The 17,379-nt window shown below is 40.1% G+C and overlaps 1 protein-coding gene across 4 annotated transcripts in view; it reads left to right on the forward strand.

Annotated features, from left to right (window-relative positions):
- The window catches only part of CACNA2D4 (calcium voltage-gated channel auxiliary subunit alpha2delta 4), a 127,874-nt gene that overhangs the window by 47,026 nt on the left and 63,469 nt on the right, over window positions 1–17,379 (forward strand). For all 4 annotated transcript variants that reach the window (XM_037064783.1, XM_037064784.1, XM_037064782.1 and 1 more), the window contains 2 exons: window positions 15,598–15,659; window positions 16,891–16,958. In XM_037064783.1, coding sequence (XP_036920678.1) covers window positions 15,598–15,659; window positions 16,891–16,958 — 130 coding nt within the window. The remainder of the gene's footprint in view (window positions 1–15,597; window positions 15,660–16,890; window positions 16,959–17,379) is intronic.

The following is a 17,379-nucleotide window of genomic DNA, read 5'->3' on the forward strand; positions in this document are numbered from 1 at the left end:
CAGGAATGAAGAATACAGGACCTTAGACAGGAAACATAAAGAACTAGCCAGAAATGAAGAATACAATAACTAAAATGAGGAATACACTAGAAGGAATCAACAGAAAATTAGATGAAGCAGGGGATCAAATCAATGATTTGGAAGACAAGTTAGCAGAAAACACTCAGTGAAACAACAAAAAGAAAGAGATTTCTGGTCAACAAGGTAGGGTAGGTAAACATGGCTTGCCTCCTCATAAAACCAAACCAAAATTACAACTAAACAATAGAAGAACTATCATTCAGAACCATCAGAAATCAATGGAAGTCCTACTACTTCAGAATTAAAGAAGAAACTACAACAAGAATGGTAGGAGGGGTGGAAACATGGAATGGGCTGGTCCCGTACCCACATGTGACAGATAAAATCAGAAGAAATATCTCAGGAGTGCTGAGTCCTAGCCTCACACCAGGCCACACAGCCTAGGGTTCTGGTGCCAGAAAGAGGAATTACCATAACTTCTGGGTGCAAAAACCAGTAGGGATTGAGGCTGTGGAAGATAGAAATTGCTGGACTCCCTGGCAGTTCCTCTTAAAGGGCCCATGCACAGACTTACTCATATTCAATCCCTCTGAGCTCCAGCATGGGGGCAGCAGATTGAAAATCACCAGAGAGACATGGGAAGAAACTGAATTATGCATCATCAGGGAAAGAGCTGGGGGATAGATTTCCCATAGACAGAAGTGCTGGCAGAAGCCACTGTACCTTTTCTGAGCCCTCACCCCACAGAGGCACAGAGCCAGCCGGCAAGTGCCATATCTGAGACTACATCAACCTGGCTCACACTGTTATCCCCACCTTGGTGATTCCCTGAGGCCCTGCCCCACCCAACTTTTGGGCTCACCAAAGTTGTTTCCAATGGCTTTCCCAATGAATGGCTTGTCTTGGCCTATGCTTCAGATTTTCCTAAATTCTCTGAAACAATCAGCATCTGGATTAAGCATCTCCATACCTCTCACTAAGTTGCCTGAGGCCTGGCACTAGCAGCAGCCAGCCTTAGTTCACAGCTTGACTTCACCTAGGCCACCGCCAAGCCTAGCATAAGTAGCAACCATCTGCAGATTGCTTTGTAGCTAATGTTGCATGACCACAGAGAGAACACTGGCAGTGGCTGGCCCTAGATGTGCCAACAGCAATCATGACTCAACTACAACAGGAGGGTATACACAGTTCACATAGTGGATGTACCTTGAACACCTAGTTTGTGTAAAGGGGAGGCTGTGACACTGGATTCTATAGGACACCTACTAGATTAAGCCACTCCACCAAGCCAAGGAGACATAGAAGCTCTATTTAATACATAAAAACAAACACAGGGATGCTGCCAAAATGAGAAGACAAAGAAACATGGCCAAAATGAACGAACAGAACAAAACTCCAGAAAAAAATTTAACAAAATAGAGAAAAGCAATCTATCAGATGCAGAGTTCAAAAACTGGTATAAGAATGCTCAAGAACTTAGTGATACCCTCAACAGCATTAAAAAATCCATTCACAAATAAAGGATACACTAATCAAAATAAAGAACAACTTACAGGAAACCAACAGAGGAGTGGATGAAGCCAAGAATCAAATCAGTATTTGGAACATAAGGAAGCAAAAAAAAAAGAAAGAAAGGAAGGAAGAGAAAAAGAAAAAAACAATCAGAACAGCAAGAAGAAAAAAGAATCCAAACAAAATGAGGATAGTAAGGAGATTCGGGGACAACTTCAATCACACCAACATGTGCATCATGGAGGTGCCAAAAGGAGAAGAGAGAGAACAAGAAACTGGAAACTTAATTGAAAAAATAATGAGAGACAACTTCCCTAAATTGGTCAGGGAAATAAAAACACACAAGTCTAGGAAGTGCAGAAAGTCTCAAACAAGACAGACTAAAAAAAGCCCACACCAAGAGATATCATAATTAAAATACAAAATTTCAAAGACAAAGAGTGAAACTTAAAGCAGCAAGAGAAGAGCAGTTAGCTATCTACAGGGAAGCTCCCATAAGACTGTCTGCTGATTTCTCAAAAGAAAGGCCAAAGTGGAATGACAAGAAATACTCAAAATGATGAAAAGCAAGGATCTACGAGATTAGTCTACCCAACAAAGGTATCATTTAGAATTGAAAGGCAGACGAAGAGCTTCCCAGACAAGGAAAAGCTAATGGAGCTCATCACCACCAAACCAGTATCACGTGAAATGTTAAAGGATCTTCTTTAAGAAGAAAGAATAAAAAATATGAACAAGAAAATGGTAATAAAGACCTATCTAACAACAATTAAATCTAAAAAACAAACTAAGCAAACAAGCAGAACAGAAACAGAATCATTTTGATGGTTGCCAGATGGGAGAGGGGCCAGTGGCACAGGGAAAAAAGCTGAAGAGATTAAGAGGTACAAATTGGTAGTTACAGAATAGTCGTGGGGATGTAAAGTACAGCATAGGAAATAGAGCACCCAAAGAACATATATGCATGACCCATGGATATGAACAACAGTGTGGAGAATGCCGGAGGGATTGGAGGGTTGGAGAAAGGGGGAGCAAAGTGGGAAAAACTGGGACAACTTTGATAGCACAGCCAATAAATGTAATTTTAAAAACAACAAAAATTTTAAAATCTCCCCCAAATTAGGATATTTTAGGGACCTTGGAGACAAAATTAAGTGTACTGATATTTGTATCATAGGGGTACTGAAGGAGAAAACAGAGAGCAAGGGATTGAAGGCCTACTTAAAGAAATAATGATGGAAAATTTTCCTAACCTGGCTAAGAAAATAGACATACAAGTGAGGGAAAAGGAGAGAGTCCCAAACAAGATACAGCCAAAGAGACTCACACCAAGACACATTATAATTAAAATATCAAAGATTAAGGACAAAGAGAAAATCTTAAAAGCAGCAAGAGAAAAGTAATTAGTTGCCCACAAAGGAGCTCTCGTAAGACTGTCAGTTGAATTCTCAACAGAAATTATGCAGACCAGAAAGAATTGACTCAAAATATGAAAACAATGAAAAACAAGCACCTAAAACTAATATTACTCTGCCCAGCAAGGCTATCATTTGGAATATAAAGACAGATAAAGAACTTCCCAGTTAAGAAAAACCTAACGAAGTTCATTACCACCAAACCAGTATTACAAGAAATGTTAAGGGAGTTCATTAAGAAGAAAAGATCAAATATATGGATAATAAAATGGTAATAATTACATATCTATAAATAATTACTTTCCATGTAAATGTATTAAGTGCTCCAATCAAAAGACATAGGGTGGGTATGTGGTTAAGAAACAAAACCCGTACATAGTGCTGTCCAGAAGAGATTCACTTCAGATTTAAAGACACACAAACTGAAAATGAAGGAATGGAAAAGATATTTCATAAAAATGGAAATTAAACAGAAGCCATGTTAGCAATACTTATATCAGACAAAATAGACTTTAAAACAAAAACTGCAACAAGACACAAAGAAGGACCTAGCAATTCTATTTCTGTGTATCTATCCAAGGAAATACAAAACACTAATTCAAAAAGACATATGAATCCTTATGTTCTTTGCAGCATTATTTATAATAGCCAAGATATGGAAATAACTGAAGTGTCCATTGATAGAGTGAATAAAGAAGATATGGTGTATATATATATATATATATATATATATATATATATATACACACACACACACACACACACACACACATATATACACAATGGACTGTTGATGTGGACTCCACCAGCGGGGTCTGTGTGTTGTAGGTGTGATGAACAAATTCACATGGACTGCAGAAGTCCTGTGGAGAAAAAGGGATGGCACAGCCACTCTTTGAGAGAGAGGGAGCCTTGGCCCTTGCCTGGCCAGGCTCTTATTGCTTTCCAGTAGCATTACTTCAGAGAAGATTCTCGTTCATTATACTCAGGTTTACTTTAAGTGATTACTTCTTGTAGATAACAAAGAAAAACATGCTGAAAATGGTAGGCAATGATAAAAGTGATTGGTCTGGTTACATTTCATTCTTGGGACAGCTTAGCACAGACTTTAGGGAGTTGCTTCAAAGATATACATTAAACATCTGCAGTCTTAACTCAGGGTGAGGGAATTTTAGCAAAAGCAAGCCTTAAAGCAGCCTAGGTACAATGCTAGCCTGGTTCCCCATGGGAAAGCCAGTCTGCATGCCTGGGTCCTGCGTGCCACCTCACACCTACTCATTTTTCTGATTCGGTGCTGGGCTACATTAGTTATTGCCATGCTGATCAGTTCCCTATGGACTGTTACTCATCCATAAAAAAGAATGAAGTCTTAACATTTGTGACAAAATAAATGAACCTAGAGGGTGCTATGCTAAGTGAAGTCAGTCAGACAGAGGAAAAAAAATACTGTATGATTTCACTTATATGAAGAACCTAAAAAACTAAATGAACAGACAAAGAAAACAAATAAACTCATAGATATAGAGAAAAATTAAAATTAATGGTTACCAGATGGGAGGGGGCTGTGGGGGTGTGTGAGGTGAAGGGATTAAGAACTGCAAATTGCCTATTATAAAAATAATCATGAGGATATAAAGTACAGCACAAGGAATATAGTCAGTAGTATTGTAATAACAATGTATGGTGTCAGATGGGTACTAGACTTACCCAGGTAATCATTTTGTAAATTACATAAATCTCTAATCACTAAGTGGTACACCTAAAACTAATATAGCATTGTATGTTAACTGACATTTTTTTAATTTTTAAACATATTTTAAATTTTTTTACTGGATGGGCTTAACAGCAGATTGAAGAAAATGGGGCAGTGAATTTGAAAACAGATAAATAGAAATCAACTAGAATAGAAAGAAAATTTTAGAAAAAAAAAAACTTTGGTTACTAAATGCCTAACTTAAGTCCTTGGAATCCCAAAAGAAAGGGAAAAATGGAACAAAAATATATTCAAAAACTAATGCCCAGCCCCGACCAGTGTGGCCAGCTTGGTTGGGCATCATTATGCAAAGCAAAATATCACCAGTTTCATTCCCAGTCATCACACATGATGGAGGTTGGTCCCCAGTCAAGTCATACGCAAGATGCAATAGATCAATGTGTCTCTCTCACATTGATGTTTCTTTCCCTCTCTTTCTCCCTCCCTCACCATCTCTCTAAAAATAAATAAATCAAATCTTAAAAAAAACTAATGTCCCAAATATCCTGAATTTTGTGAAAAAATATCAACCAACAGGTATAAGAATTTCAGCAAATCCCAAGCTGGAAAACAGAAAAAAAACTAAGTCTAAGCACACCTGCTGAAAAAATTGAAGAATAAGAGAAAATTATAAAAGAAACTATAGGAAAACAATAATACAATGATAGCTGACTTCTCATCCAAAACAATAAAAAATGCATAGACACAGAAAACAGTATGGTGATTATCTGAGGGAAAGGAGATGGGGGTAGGCAAAAGAGGGTAAAGGTGGGATAAATGGTGATACAAGGAGGCTAACTTGGGGCTGAACGCACAATACAATATACAGATTGATGTATCATAGAATTGCACTTTGAAACCTATATAATTTTATTAGCCAATGTCATCCCAATAAATTCAACAAAAAGTAAAAAAAAGAAACAGTAAAAAACAAAAAACAATAAAATAATATTTCTGAATGCCAAAAGAAAAACACTGTCTACCCAAATTTCTGTATGTAGAGAAAATATCCTCCCCCCCAAAAAGTGAAATAAAGACTTTTTGATAAAATAGAACAGAGTTCATCATCCTCAGAACTGCACTATAAGAATGCTTAAGGAAGTTCTTTAGAGTGAAGAAAAAATAATACAACTGGAAAATCTGCATGAGGAAATGGACAGCACAGGAACTAGTAAATATGTGGATTAATGTAAGACTTTATTATTCTTTTCACTTCTCAAAAAGAGAACTATTTAAAGCAAAAATTTTGACATTGTGTTGTAAGCTTCATAATGTATGCAAGTGAAGTGTGAGGTTAATGGTAACAATAGCAAAAAGTGAAGTTATCCCAAAAATGTAAGGCTAGTTTGACATTTAGAAAAGTCAGTCAATCAGTGTAATTCATCACATTAACAGAATAAAGGAGCAACACCATATGGTCATCTCAATAGAAGCTGAAAGAGCATTTGACAAAATCTAACTAGAAACAGTAGGAATTTTCCTGAATCTGATAAAAGACACCTATGAAAAAATTGACTTTTAGTGGTGAAATATTAAATGAATTCTTTCTAAAATGTGAACAAGGCAAGGGTGTCTGCTTTCACCACTTCTTGTCAACATTGCACTTGACCTTGCAAGGACCTATCCTTGTAATAAGGCAAGAAAACAAAATAAAAGGCACAAAAAAGGTTTACTGTCTTATTCACAGACAACATATTTATTTACATATAAAATCCAAGAATCTGCAAAACGACTACTAAAACTAATGGGTAACTTTAACAAGTTCACAAAACACAAGATTAATATTATAAAAATCAATTGTATTTTTATATATAGCAGCAAATTATTGGACAATAAAATTGATTTTTTTCTTTTTTAAAATATATTATATTAATAATGCCATTACAGTTGTCCCATTTTCCCCCTTCATTTTCCTCCACCTTGCACAACCCCTCCCACCCACATTCCCCCCCTTTAGTTCACATCCATGTGTCATAAGTTCTTTAGCTTCTACATTTCCTACACTACTCTTGCCCTGTCTCTTTTCTCCCCTCCATCTATGCTACTTATTCTCTGTACCTTCTCCCCCCTCTCCTCCTCCCACTCCCCTCCACGTGATCTCCATTTCTGTGGTTCTGTTCTTTTTCTAGTTGTTTCCTTAGTTTGCTTTTGTTTTAGGTGTGGTTGTTAGTAACTGTGAGTTTGCTGTCCTTTCACTGTTCATATTTTTCATCTTCTTTTTCCTAGATAAGTCCCTTTAGCATTTCATATAATAAGGGCTTGGTGATGATGAACTCCTTGAACTTGACCCTATCTGAGAAGAACTTTATCTGACCTTCCATTCTAAAGGAAAGCTTTGCTGGATAGAGCAATCTTGGATGTAGGTCTTTGGATTTCACGACTTAGAATACTTCTTTTCAGCCCCTTCTTGCCTGTAAGGACTCTTTTGATAAATCAGCTGACAGTCTGATGGGAAGTCCTTTGTAGGTGACTGTCCCCTTATCTCTTGCTGCTTCTAGGGTTCTCTCCTTCATTTTAATCTTGGCTAATGTAATTATGATGTACCTTGGTGTGTTCCTATTTGGGTCCAACTTCTTTGGGACTCTCTGAGCTTCCTGGACTTCCTGGAAGTCTATTTCCTTAGCCAGACTGGGGAAGTTCTCCTTTATTATTTGTTCAAATAAGTTTTCCACTTGTTGCTGTTCCTCTTCCCCTTCTGGTACCCCTATAATTTGGATGTTGGAAAGTTTAAGGATGTCCCGGGGGTTCCTAAGCCTCTCCTCATTTTTTAAAATTCTTGTTTCTTCATTTCCTTCTGTTTGGTTGTTTCTTTCTTCCTTCTGGTCCACTCCACTGATTTGATTCCCAGTTTCCTTTCCATCACTATTGGATCCCTGTGCATTTTCCTTCATTTCACTTAGTGTAGCCTTTATTTGCTCATCTAACTTGTTACCAAAATCAATCAATTCTGTGAGCATCCTGATCACCAGTGTTTTGAACTGTGCATCTGATAGGTTGTCTATCTCTTGGTTGAATAAAAGTATTGGCTCTGGGGCTTTGATTTGTTCTTCTGATTGAGCCATTTTTGGTCAGGTCACACCTGTTATATATGAAGGGCGGAGCCTTAGGTGTTCACCAGGATGGGTCAACCCAGTTGCTGGGTTGTGATACTGTATATGGGGACAGTGTCATAGAGGAAACAATGGTGCTTGCTCCACTCTCTCTGAAATTTCAGTCCCCTCTGCTACTCTCCACAAGCAAATTGGGCCTTCTGGTGCTGGTTCCAAGGTGGGTGGGCTTGTGTACATTCTAGGACCCTGTGGGTCTCTCCAGTGAACTCTTCTGTGAGGCTAGGAGTCTCTCCCAGCACCTCAGCCCCTGCAAGGGTTTTCATTTGGTGCTTTTGGGCTTTATTTCCCATCACTGGGGCCCTGAGTTTTGCAGTCTGTCCCGCTGCCCATTTTCATATGGTTTATCTGCCCATGAATGCGTGTCTGCGGTTAGCCAGCAGCCTTGTGTGCCTCACTGGGTTAGGTCTGCTCCTTTCCTCCCCAAGCTCGGGACTGCCAACCACCGATTTTTCCTGCCTCGACCCCTCTCTGCCAGCCACTGACTCTACCCCTCTTACCAGTCTGTATGAATGGTTCATTGTTGGAATTCCATACAGTTTGATTTTCTGTCTGTTCTGGTTGTGTTTTTGTTTCTAAATCTTTGTTGTCCTTAACTTTGGTTGTGCGAGGAGGCACAGTATTTCCACCTATGCCTCCATCTTGGATGGAAGTCTGAAACTGTTTTTAAGGTTCAATTTCAATAGCATCTAACAACATGAGATACTTTTATGTTGTATTTTATACTAGATATAAATTTAACAAAGATATATACATGACTTCTACATTGAAAACTACATAACATTGTGAAAATAATGTCGAAGATAAAATAAAATGCAAAGATACAACTATGTTTATGGGTTATAAAATCAATATTTCTAGGATATACATTCTCCCCCATATTAATTTGTAGATCCAACACAATCCCAATCAAAATTTGAGCAGATTTCTTTTAGACATAGAAGAAAATAATTCTAAAATCAACATTAAAATAATCTAAAATAGCCAAAACCACCTTGAAAAAGAACAGATTTAAGTGATTCATACTACCTAATTTTAAAACTAATTATAAAGCTACAGTAACAAAACAGGATGGTGTTGACATAGGAATAGAAAAAGGATCAAGAATCCAAATAGGAACTTACTTATTGTCCATTGTTTTTTTCAAGAGACACCTTGGCAAATCAATGGAGAAAGAAAAGTCCTTTGAACAAATGGTGTTAGAACAACTGAATAGATGTATGAAAAAATACACCAAGCCATTCACACCATACACAAAAATTATTTGAGATGTATAATAGCCCTCAATGTCAAAACAAAAATAATAAGGCTTCTACAAAAGAAATATAGGAGATAATCTTCACAACCTGAGGTTATGCAAAGATGTCTTAGATAAAACACTACAGCACTAAAGACAAAATAAAATTTGATAAATTAGACTTCCTCAAAAGCAAAAGTTCATTGAAAGGCACCATTAAGAAAACAAAGCAAGGCACAGACTGTATCCAGAATATTTAAAGAACTCCTACAAATGATTAACAAAAAACTAACAACCCAATAAAAAATTGTCCAAATATTTCCATATACCCCAAAAGCACATGAAAAGATACTCATAATCATTAGTCATCAGATATGCAAACCAAAACTACAATGAGTTTCCATTTCACACTCCAAAAGAGCTGAAATTTAAAAGACTGATAAGGACTGCCATACAAGATGGTGGCATAGGCAGACATGGCTCACCTCTTCCCACAACCACAACAAAATTATGACTAAAATGTAGAACAACCATTACTCAGAGCCATTAGATATAAAGATGAATGAAAGTTTGACAGCTATGGAATTAAAGAAACCACATCCATCCAGCTGAGCCAGCAGGCTGGTGCCTTATCTGAGACTCCACAAACCTTGCTAGCACTGTTTGATCTGCCTTGGAGACCACCAGAGATTCCACCCTACCCAACTTGCTGACCCACCCAGGCTGCTTTTCCATATGAATGGCTTGTCTTGGCTCCTGCTTCACAACTTCCTAAATCCTCTCAAACAAGCAACAGCTGGCCTCAGTGAGCCCCAGGCCCACCACTAGCAGCAGCCACCAAGATTCACATCTTGGCTTTGCCTGAGAATCTCCAAGCCCAGCACAAGTAGCAGACCTCTCAGATTGCTCTATAGTTCATGCAAGGTGGCCCCAGTCAAAACACAGGTGGGAACCCAACTTGGCCTGAGCCACCTGGGAAATATCAGAGCCTGAATATCCCATAGAGAGCTATAGACCATGTCAGAGTACCAACACCCTGCCCCTGCACAGCTGATCCTCCATGGAAGGCGGAGGTTGGCAGTAAGTGGTCACAGCCAATACTTGCAGCTTACTGGCCTGGGCAAATCCTTCCCATTGATCTGCTGGCAGCAACCAAGGCTCAACTACAAGAGGGGAGAGTCCTCAGCACACATAAAGTGTGCACCTCCTGTACTCAGCTTGAATAATAGGGGAGGCTGTGACACTGGACCCTATAGGACATCTACTACATTAAGCCACACTAACAAGACACAGAGTCAAAGCAGCTTTATCTAATATACAGAAACAAACACAGGGAGGTTGCCAAGACTAGGAGACAAAGCATGGCCCAAATGGGAAAACATATCAAACTCCAGAAAGAGAGCTAGATGTAATGGAGATAAGCAATCTATCAGATGCAGAGTTCAAAATATTGGTTATAAGAACACTCAAGGAATTAGTGAGAATCTCAACAGCATAAAAAAGATCCAGTCAGAAACAAAGGATACACTAATTGAAATAAAAAACAATTTACAGGGAATCAATAGAGGAGTGGATGAAGCCAAGAACCAAATCAATATTTGGAACATAAGGGAGCAAAAAACAACCAATCAGAACAAGAAGAAGAAAACAGAGTCCAAAAAATTAAGGATAGTATAAGCAGCCTCTGGGATTACTTCAAGAGTTCTAACATTCACATCATAGAGATGCCAGAAGGAGAAGAGAAAGAGCAAAAAAAACAACAACAAAAAAACCCTGGAAATCTATTTGAAAAAAATAATGAAAGAAAACTTCCCTAATTTAGTGAAGGAAATAGACATGCAAGTCTGGGAAGCACAGAGAGTCCCAAACAAGATGGATGCAAAGAAGTCCAGTCCAAGACACACCATAATTAAAATGCCAATGGTGAAAGATAAAGAGAGAATTTTAGGAGCAGCAAGAGAAAAGCACTTAGTTGACTGCCGGGAGTTAGTTAACAATGGGAGTTCCTATGAGGCTGTCAGCTGATTTCTCAAAAGAAACTTTGCAGGCTTGAAGGGATTGGCAAGAAATATTCAAAGTCATGAAAAGTAGCGACCTATAGGCAATATTGCTCTACCCAGCAAAGCTATAAATTGAAGGGCAGATACAGAGCTTTCCAGATAAGAAAAAACTAAAGGAGTTCATCATCATCAAACCATAATTATATGAAATATTAAAAGAACTTACTTAAGATAAAGAAGATGAAAACTATGAACAATGGGTGGAAGGGGATAATGGGGGGGAAGGGAGAAGGGCTGTCAGGAACATGTATAAAGAACACATGGACAAAGCCAAAGGGGGGTAGGATTGAGGGTGAGAGGTGGGGATAGCTGAGATTGTGGGGGGTGGGTAGTGATGGAGGGGAAATGAAGACAACTATACTTGAACAACAATTAAAAACATAAAAAAAAAAAAAACCTGGGACTTCCACCAAGATGGAGGCATAGGTGGAAATGCTGTGCCTTCTCCCACAACCAAGTTTGAATACAACAAAGGTTTGGAGAACAAAGACACAGCCAAAGAACAGAAAGTTGAATTATACGGAAGTCCGACAACAACTAACCGTTCAACTGGAATGGTAAGAGGGGTGGAGCCAGCAGCAGAGCAGGGTCAGGCAGGAGGGATCCCCAGACCTGGGAGTGCAAGTAGCCCGGACCCAGTCGGGGTGTGGGGCAGACTGACCTCGGTGTCACATTTGCGCACAGTGAGACGGACCACGCAAGCCCCAGGAAGCAAGGGCTGATGGTGGTGGCACACTCACGTGCAGTGGGATGAAACGCGCGGCCCCAGTGATGGTGGCAGCTGCCGCAACTGTGGGGGCCATGGGGGAGGCAGTATACGGGATGCCATTGCTCCTCATTGACCCCGCCCCCACTTACAGAGTCACAACCCAGCGACTGAGTTGCCCTGCTCTGGTGAACACCTAGGGCTCTGATCCTCCTACTAACAGGCACGAACAGCCCAAAAGATGGTGCAAGAAGAACTCAAAGTCCCAGAGCCTATAACTCTAAGCAACCAAGAGATTGCCAGCCTCTCAGAAGCACAGTTCAGGACACTGTTTATCAGGATGCTCGCAGAACTGGTTGATTATAGTCACAAATTAGAGGAACATATGAAGGCTAAACTAATTGAAATGAAGGGAGATGCACAGGAAACCAATAGTGATGGAAAGGAAACTGGGACTCAAATCAATGGAATGGACCAGAAGGAAGAACGAAACATCCAACCACAAAAGAATGAAGAAATGAGAATTCAAAAAAATGAGGAGAGGCTTAGGAACCTCCAGGACATCTTTAAACATTCCAACATCCGGATTATAGGGGTACCAGAAGGGGGAAAGAAACAGCCACGAGTGGAAAACTTATTTGAACAAATAATAAAGGAGAACTTCCCCAGTCTGGCAAAGGAAATAGACTTCCAGGAAATCCAGGAAGCTCAGAGAGTCCCAAAGAAGTTGGACCCAAGAAGGAACACACCAAGGCACATCATAATTACATTAGCCAAGACTAAAATGAAGGAGAGAATCCTAGAAGCAGCAAGGGATAAGGGGACAGTCACCTACAAAGGAGTACCCATCAGACTGTCAGCGGATTTCTCAAAAGAGACCTTACAGGCAAGAAGGGGCTGGAAAGAAGTATTCCAAGTCATGAAATCCAAAGACCTACAGCCAAGATTGCTTTATCCAGCAAAACTTTCCTTTAGAATGGAAGGACAGATAAAGTGCTTCTCAGATAAGGTCAAGTTCAAGGAGTTCATCATCACCAAGCCCTTATTATATGAAATGCTAAAGGGACTTATATAAGAAAAAGAAGATGAAAAATATGAACAGTGAAAGGACAGCAAACTCACAGTTACTAACAACCACACCTAAAACAAAAGCAAACCAAGAGGACAGCTAGATCAGGAGTGGAACCATAGAAATGAAGAAGACATGGAGAGTTAGCAACAGGGGAGTGGGAGGAGGAGAAGGGGGGAGAATGTACAGAAAATAGCATAGACAGTAGGTAGAAAATAGATAGGGGGGAGGGGAAGAATAGTAGGGGAAATATAGAATCTAAAGAACTTGAGACACGTGGTTATAAACTAAGGGGGAGAGAATGGTGGGGGAGGGAGTGTGCGGGTGTAGGGGAGTGAAGGGGGGGAATAGAACAACTGTAATGGTATAATCAATAAAATATATTAAAAAAATAAAAGCAAAAAATTTTAAAAATTAAAAAAAACTATGAACAAAAAATGGAAAAAATTCATATATCAACAGTTGAATCTGAAAAACAAACTAAGCAAACAAGAAGAACAGAGACAGAATCATGGACATGTAAAGCTTTTGATGGTTGCCAGTAGGAAGAGGCTATGGAGGAATAGGTGAAGAGGTGAGGGAATTAAGAAGTACAAATAGGTAGTTACAGAATAGCCATGGAAATATAAAGTACAGTATAGGAAATGGAGTAGCCCAAGAATTTATGCACATGACCCATCTACATAAACAATGGTGGGGGAAGTGGGGAGTGCTGGGTGGAGGGAAGCAAAGGGGGGAAAATCAGGACAACTTGATTTTTTTTATGCTGTAATAGAATAATCAATAAAATACAATTTAAGAAGAAAAATAGAACAAATTAAAAATAAAACACTGATAACACCAAATTCTGACAAAGATGTAGAGAAATTGGAAGTTGTGCATTGCTAGTGCAAGTATTGTACAAAAAACAACTTAGAAAAATTATTTTGACATTTTTTAATAAAAGCAAACATATATTTAGCATATGACCCATCAATTTCATTCTAGGTATTTATAAAGAGAAATGAAAACAGATGTCCACAAGAAGACTTGTTCAAGAACGAACAACTTTAGTTATTATAGCAACTTATAGCAACTTTAGTTATTATAGCTCCAAACTAGAAATATCCCAGAGGCCCAGGGATAGGTAAATGTAAAAGCCAACAAGTATATCCCCACCTTGGAATACTGCTCAGCAGTGAAAGAAACATACTACTGATGTACTCAACAGCATAGATGGATGTTAGAGACATTATATTGAGCAAAAGAAGCCAGACACAAAAGAGTGCACATTATAAGAACAGGCAAAACAAATCTATGGTGATAGAATTTAAAACAGAGTTTACCCATGAAGGGATGGGATGGGGACTGATTGGAATGAAATTTTAGAGAATGCAAACATTACAATCTAGACTGGGGAAGTAATTATGTGGCTGTATAAATTTATCAAAACGATTGGAATGATACACTTAAGCTCTGTGCATTTTGCCATTTTATTCCATTTTTTTAAATAAGAAGAAAAAATTTAAAAGATGATCTCCAGTCCCAACACTCAAGCTAGCCCACCTTGGAGCCCAGGGCTCCCAAAGCCCCTCTCTGCCCTTGCTGACTGCTGGCTGACCCATGACTACTGTGAGGAGGGAAACTGGAGAGAGCATCCGACTGATGCAGATGCTCTCTCTAGTTGGGTGTGGGCTAAAGTGAGTTTCCTATAGAAACTAACTTTTCTTCCATCCCTCTCCCCCGTGTCCCTTCCAATATTTTACTCCAAATTCCAAAGTGGAAGAAAAGCCAGAAAGAGTGAAGGGAATAAGAACAGCCCCTGAGCCAACTATAGCATGTGGCTTTCCCAAAGACACATGTGAACCAGACAATCCATAAAACTTCAGAGCCCAGAGCAAATACTGCTGTTCCCTGGACCCATTTCCATCTGTTTAAAACACACTCACAACCTCACAGCAACCATATGCAAAAGATGCTATTGTTAACCCCAATTTGCAAATGAGATCACTGATGCTTAGAAAAGTGAATGACTTACCCCAGAGCACACAGCTTAAATATAGATCTGTCTGATGCCCAGCCCATGCCCTCAGCCACTGTACACACTTACCTGATGCTCAAATTTATGAAAATTCAACTGAAACCTGAAAGTTGGCAGCATTGAAAGGAAAAAGGGGTTGTAAATGGGGCTACACCCTGGGAGGAGTTTAGGGGACAGATGGTGACCCCACTCCCTCTCAGCTATAGTCAAGAGAGGAGAGGTTTGTAGGTGGGCTGGACACATGAGCTCCTGAAGCTTTTAGCACCACCTAGGTTCCCTCCAACTGTATAAATATTCAACTGTGCTCCTATATGCAGCCTAGGGTCACTGCCCAATACAGGAGTCACTAGACATATTAGCTATCTCAATTTAAATGTCTCTTAAATAAAGTTTGAAAATTTATTTCCTCACTTGCACATATCCAGGCTCTGTAACCATATGTGCCTGGTGGACCCTTCATGAGAGAGCACAGGTCTAGCCCTCAGTCCTCCAGTCAGGCCACCCCAAGGACTGTGATTTGCTGGGCCTGGGGTGACTCTGCCTGTGGTGCCACACGATGATGCATGCTGGGGCCAGTCAGGGAAGAGAGAAGTGAAGGGAGTGACACAGAGCTGATGAAACCCCAAGGGTGGTAGGTAAGAAGGTAGAGGGCATGGTCAGGCACTCTCCAGCAAACATCCTTTCTTTTCCCTTTCAGAAGAGAGTTCTTTTCCTGACCAATGACTACTTCTTCACAGACATCAGAGACACGCCTTTCAGGTGAGGGACACATGTTTTACTTGTAGAGTGGAAGGATGGGTGGAACATGAATACCAACAACACAGGGTAGAAATTTCAGGTCTGGGGATGGATTTACTCAAAGTTAGTTGGCAACTTTGTGGTAACAGAAAAAGACCCAGCTCTGCATTCAGGAAACTTGAGATGTCTAGACCTACATTGCCAGTGTAGCCTAGTGTGCAGTCTGGAAGTCTGGAAATCTGGAACCAGACTGCCTGGGTTTAAATTCTACCTTCACCACTTACAGGTTGTGTGACCTTTGTCAAGTTCACTTAACCTCTCTGTGCCTTAGATTCCTCATCTGTAAAATGAAGGTAGTAATAGTAGCTAATTTTTGGCAGTATTATGAGGATTGAATGACAAAATCAAAGATCTTAATGCATGCAACTGTAAGCAATTTTTAGGTGAAAGATCATATCTGAAGACCTCAGTTCCCTCCACCTGTATAAATATTTAACTCCAGGCAATATACATATTGGGAAACAAATAACCTTGTCTGAATTATCTTATTTCTCAATAAAGCATCATTGCCAGCCCTGACTCATTAGGGTCCTATCTCATTAGAATACCTAAAAAATTTTATAAAATTGCCAATGTCCAGATCCATCCAAACCAATTTACTCAGAATTTCTTTTATGGAGTCCAGGCACTAGTACCTTTTAAAACTCCCTGAGTGGTTCAAACATTTGGCCAAGTTTCAAAAGCAATGTTCTACCATGAGAGAGAGGAAGGCACATGGGATTCACCAGGAGGGGAAACATTTTCCTATTTGTGGGGCCCTGTGAGACCTAGAGACCTTTCTACATTTCACAGGGTTCCTGAGAGGTTCAGGGTGTATCTCAATTAAAATGAGAGCTGAGGGGCCCTGGCCAGGTGGCTCAATTGGATAGAGCATTGTCCCAATACTGCAAGGTTGTGGGTTCTACCCCTGGTCAGGACACATACAAGAATCAACCAATGAATACATAAATAAGTGAAACAACAAATCAGTCTCTCTCTCTCTCTCTCTCTCTCTCTCTCTCTCTCTCTCAAGAAATAAATAAAAATGGGACAATCTGTGAGGCCAGGGGCAAAGGGAGTTTGACATGTATGCCACTTGCCATGGGTATGAAGAGCTCCTGGTCTTAGAGGTAGTGAAGGACAGGAGATGGACTGGAACACTGACATAGACTTGCTGTTTGATGAGAACGTGGGTTCTGTGCTCTCCCCACAGTTTGGGAGTGGTGCTGTCTCAGGGCCATGGAGAATACATCCTGCTGGGGAACACATCTGTGGAAGAAGGTAGGTCAGTGCCCAGTAAAATGGACACTAAAGGGGAAAAAATGGATGCCCCTGGGATACTGAGCAGAGCCAACCCAACCCAGATCTTATTTGACAGCCTCCAGTGTCTTAGGCTTGAGAGCAGAGTCTCAGAGCCAGGCTGCCAGACAGGGAGGGGTCTGTGTGTCTCCGGCATCCTGGGTGTGTGGGATCTGCCAGTCAGCAGTACAAACCGACAGGGTCTAAGACTCACCAACCTTGCATTGTCAGGAGGCTTTGTTGGGCCAGAGGGTTGGGCCTCAAGGGGATGTGTTTCTCTAAATAAAGTTGGATTTTATCTATCAGAGGACATGAGAAAGGAGGCTGGGAAGAGTGAGGAAGCAAATCTGTAACAGTCTGCTCAGGCTGCTGTAACAAAGCATCACACACTGGGTGTCCTAAC

Source organism: Sturnira hondurensis, unplaced genomic scaffold (assembly GCF_014824575.4).
Source record: "Sturnira hondurensis isolate 20B ecotype Veracruz unplaced genomic scaffold, ASM1482457v3 Scaffold0015509, whole genome shotgun sequence".
Lineage (NCBI taxonomy): Eukaryota > Metazoa > Chordata > Mammalia > Chiroptera > Phyllostomidae > Sturnira > Sturnira hondurensis.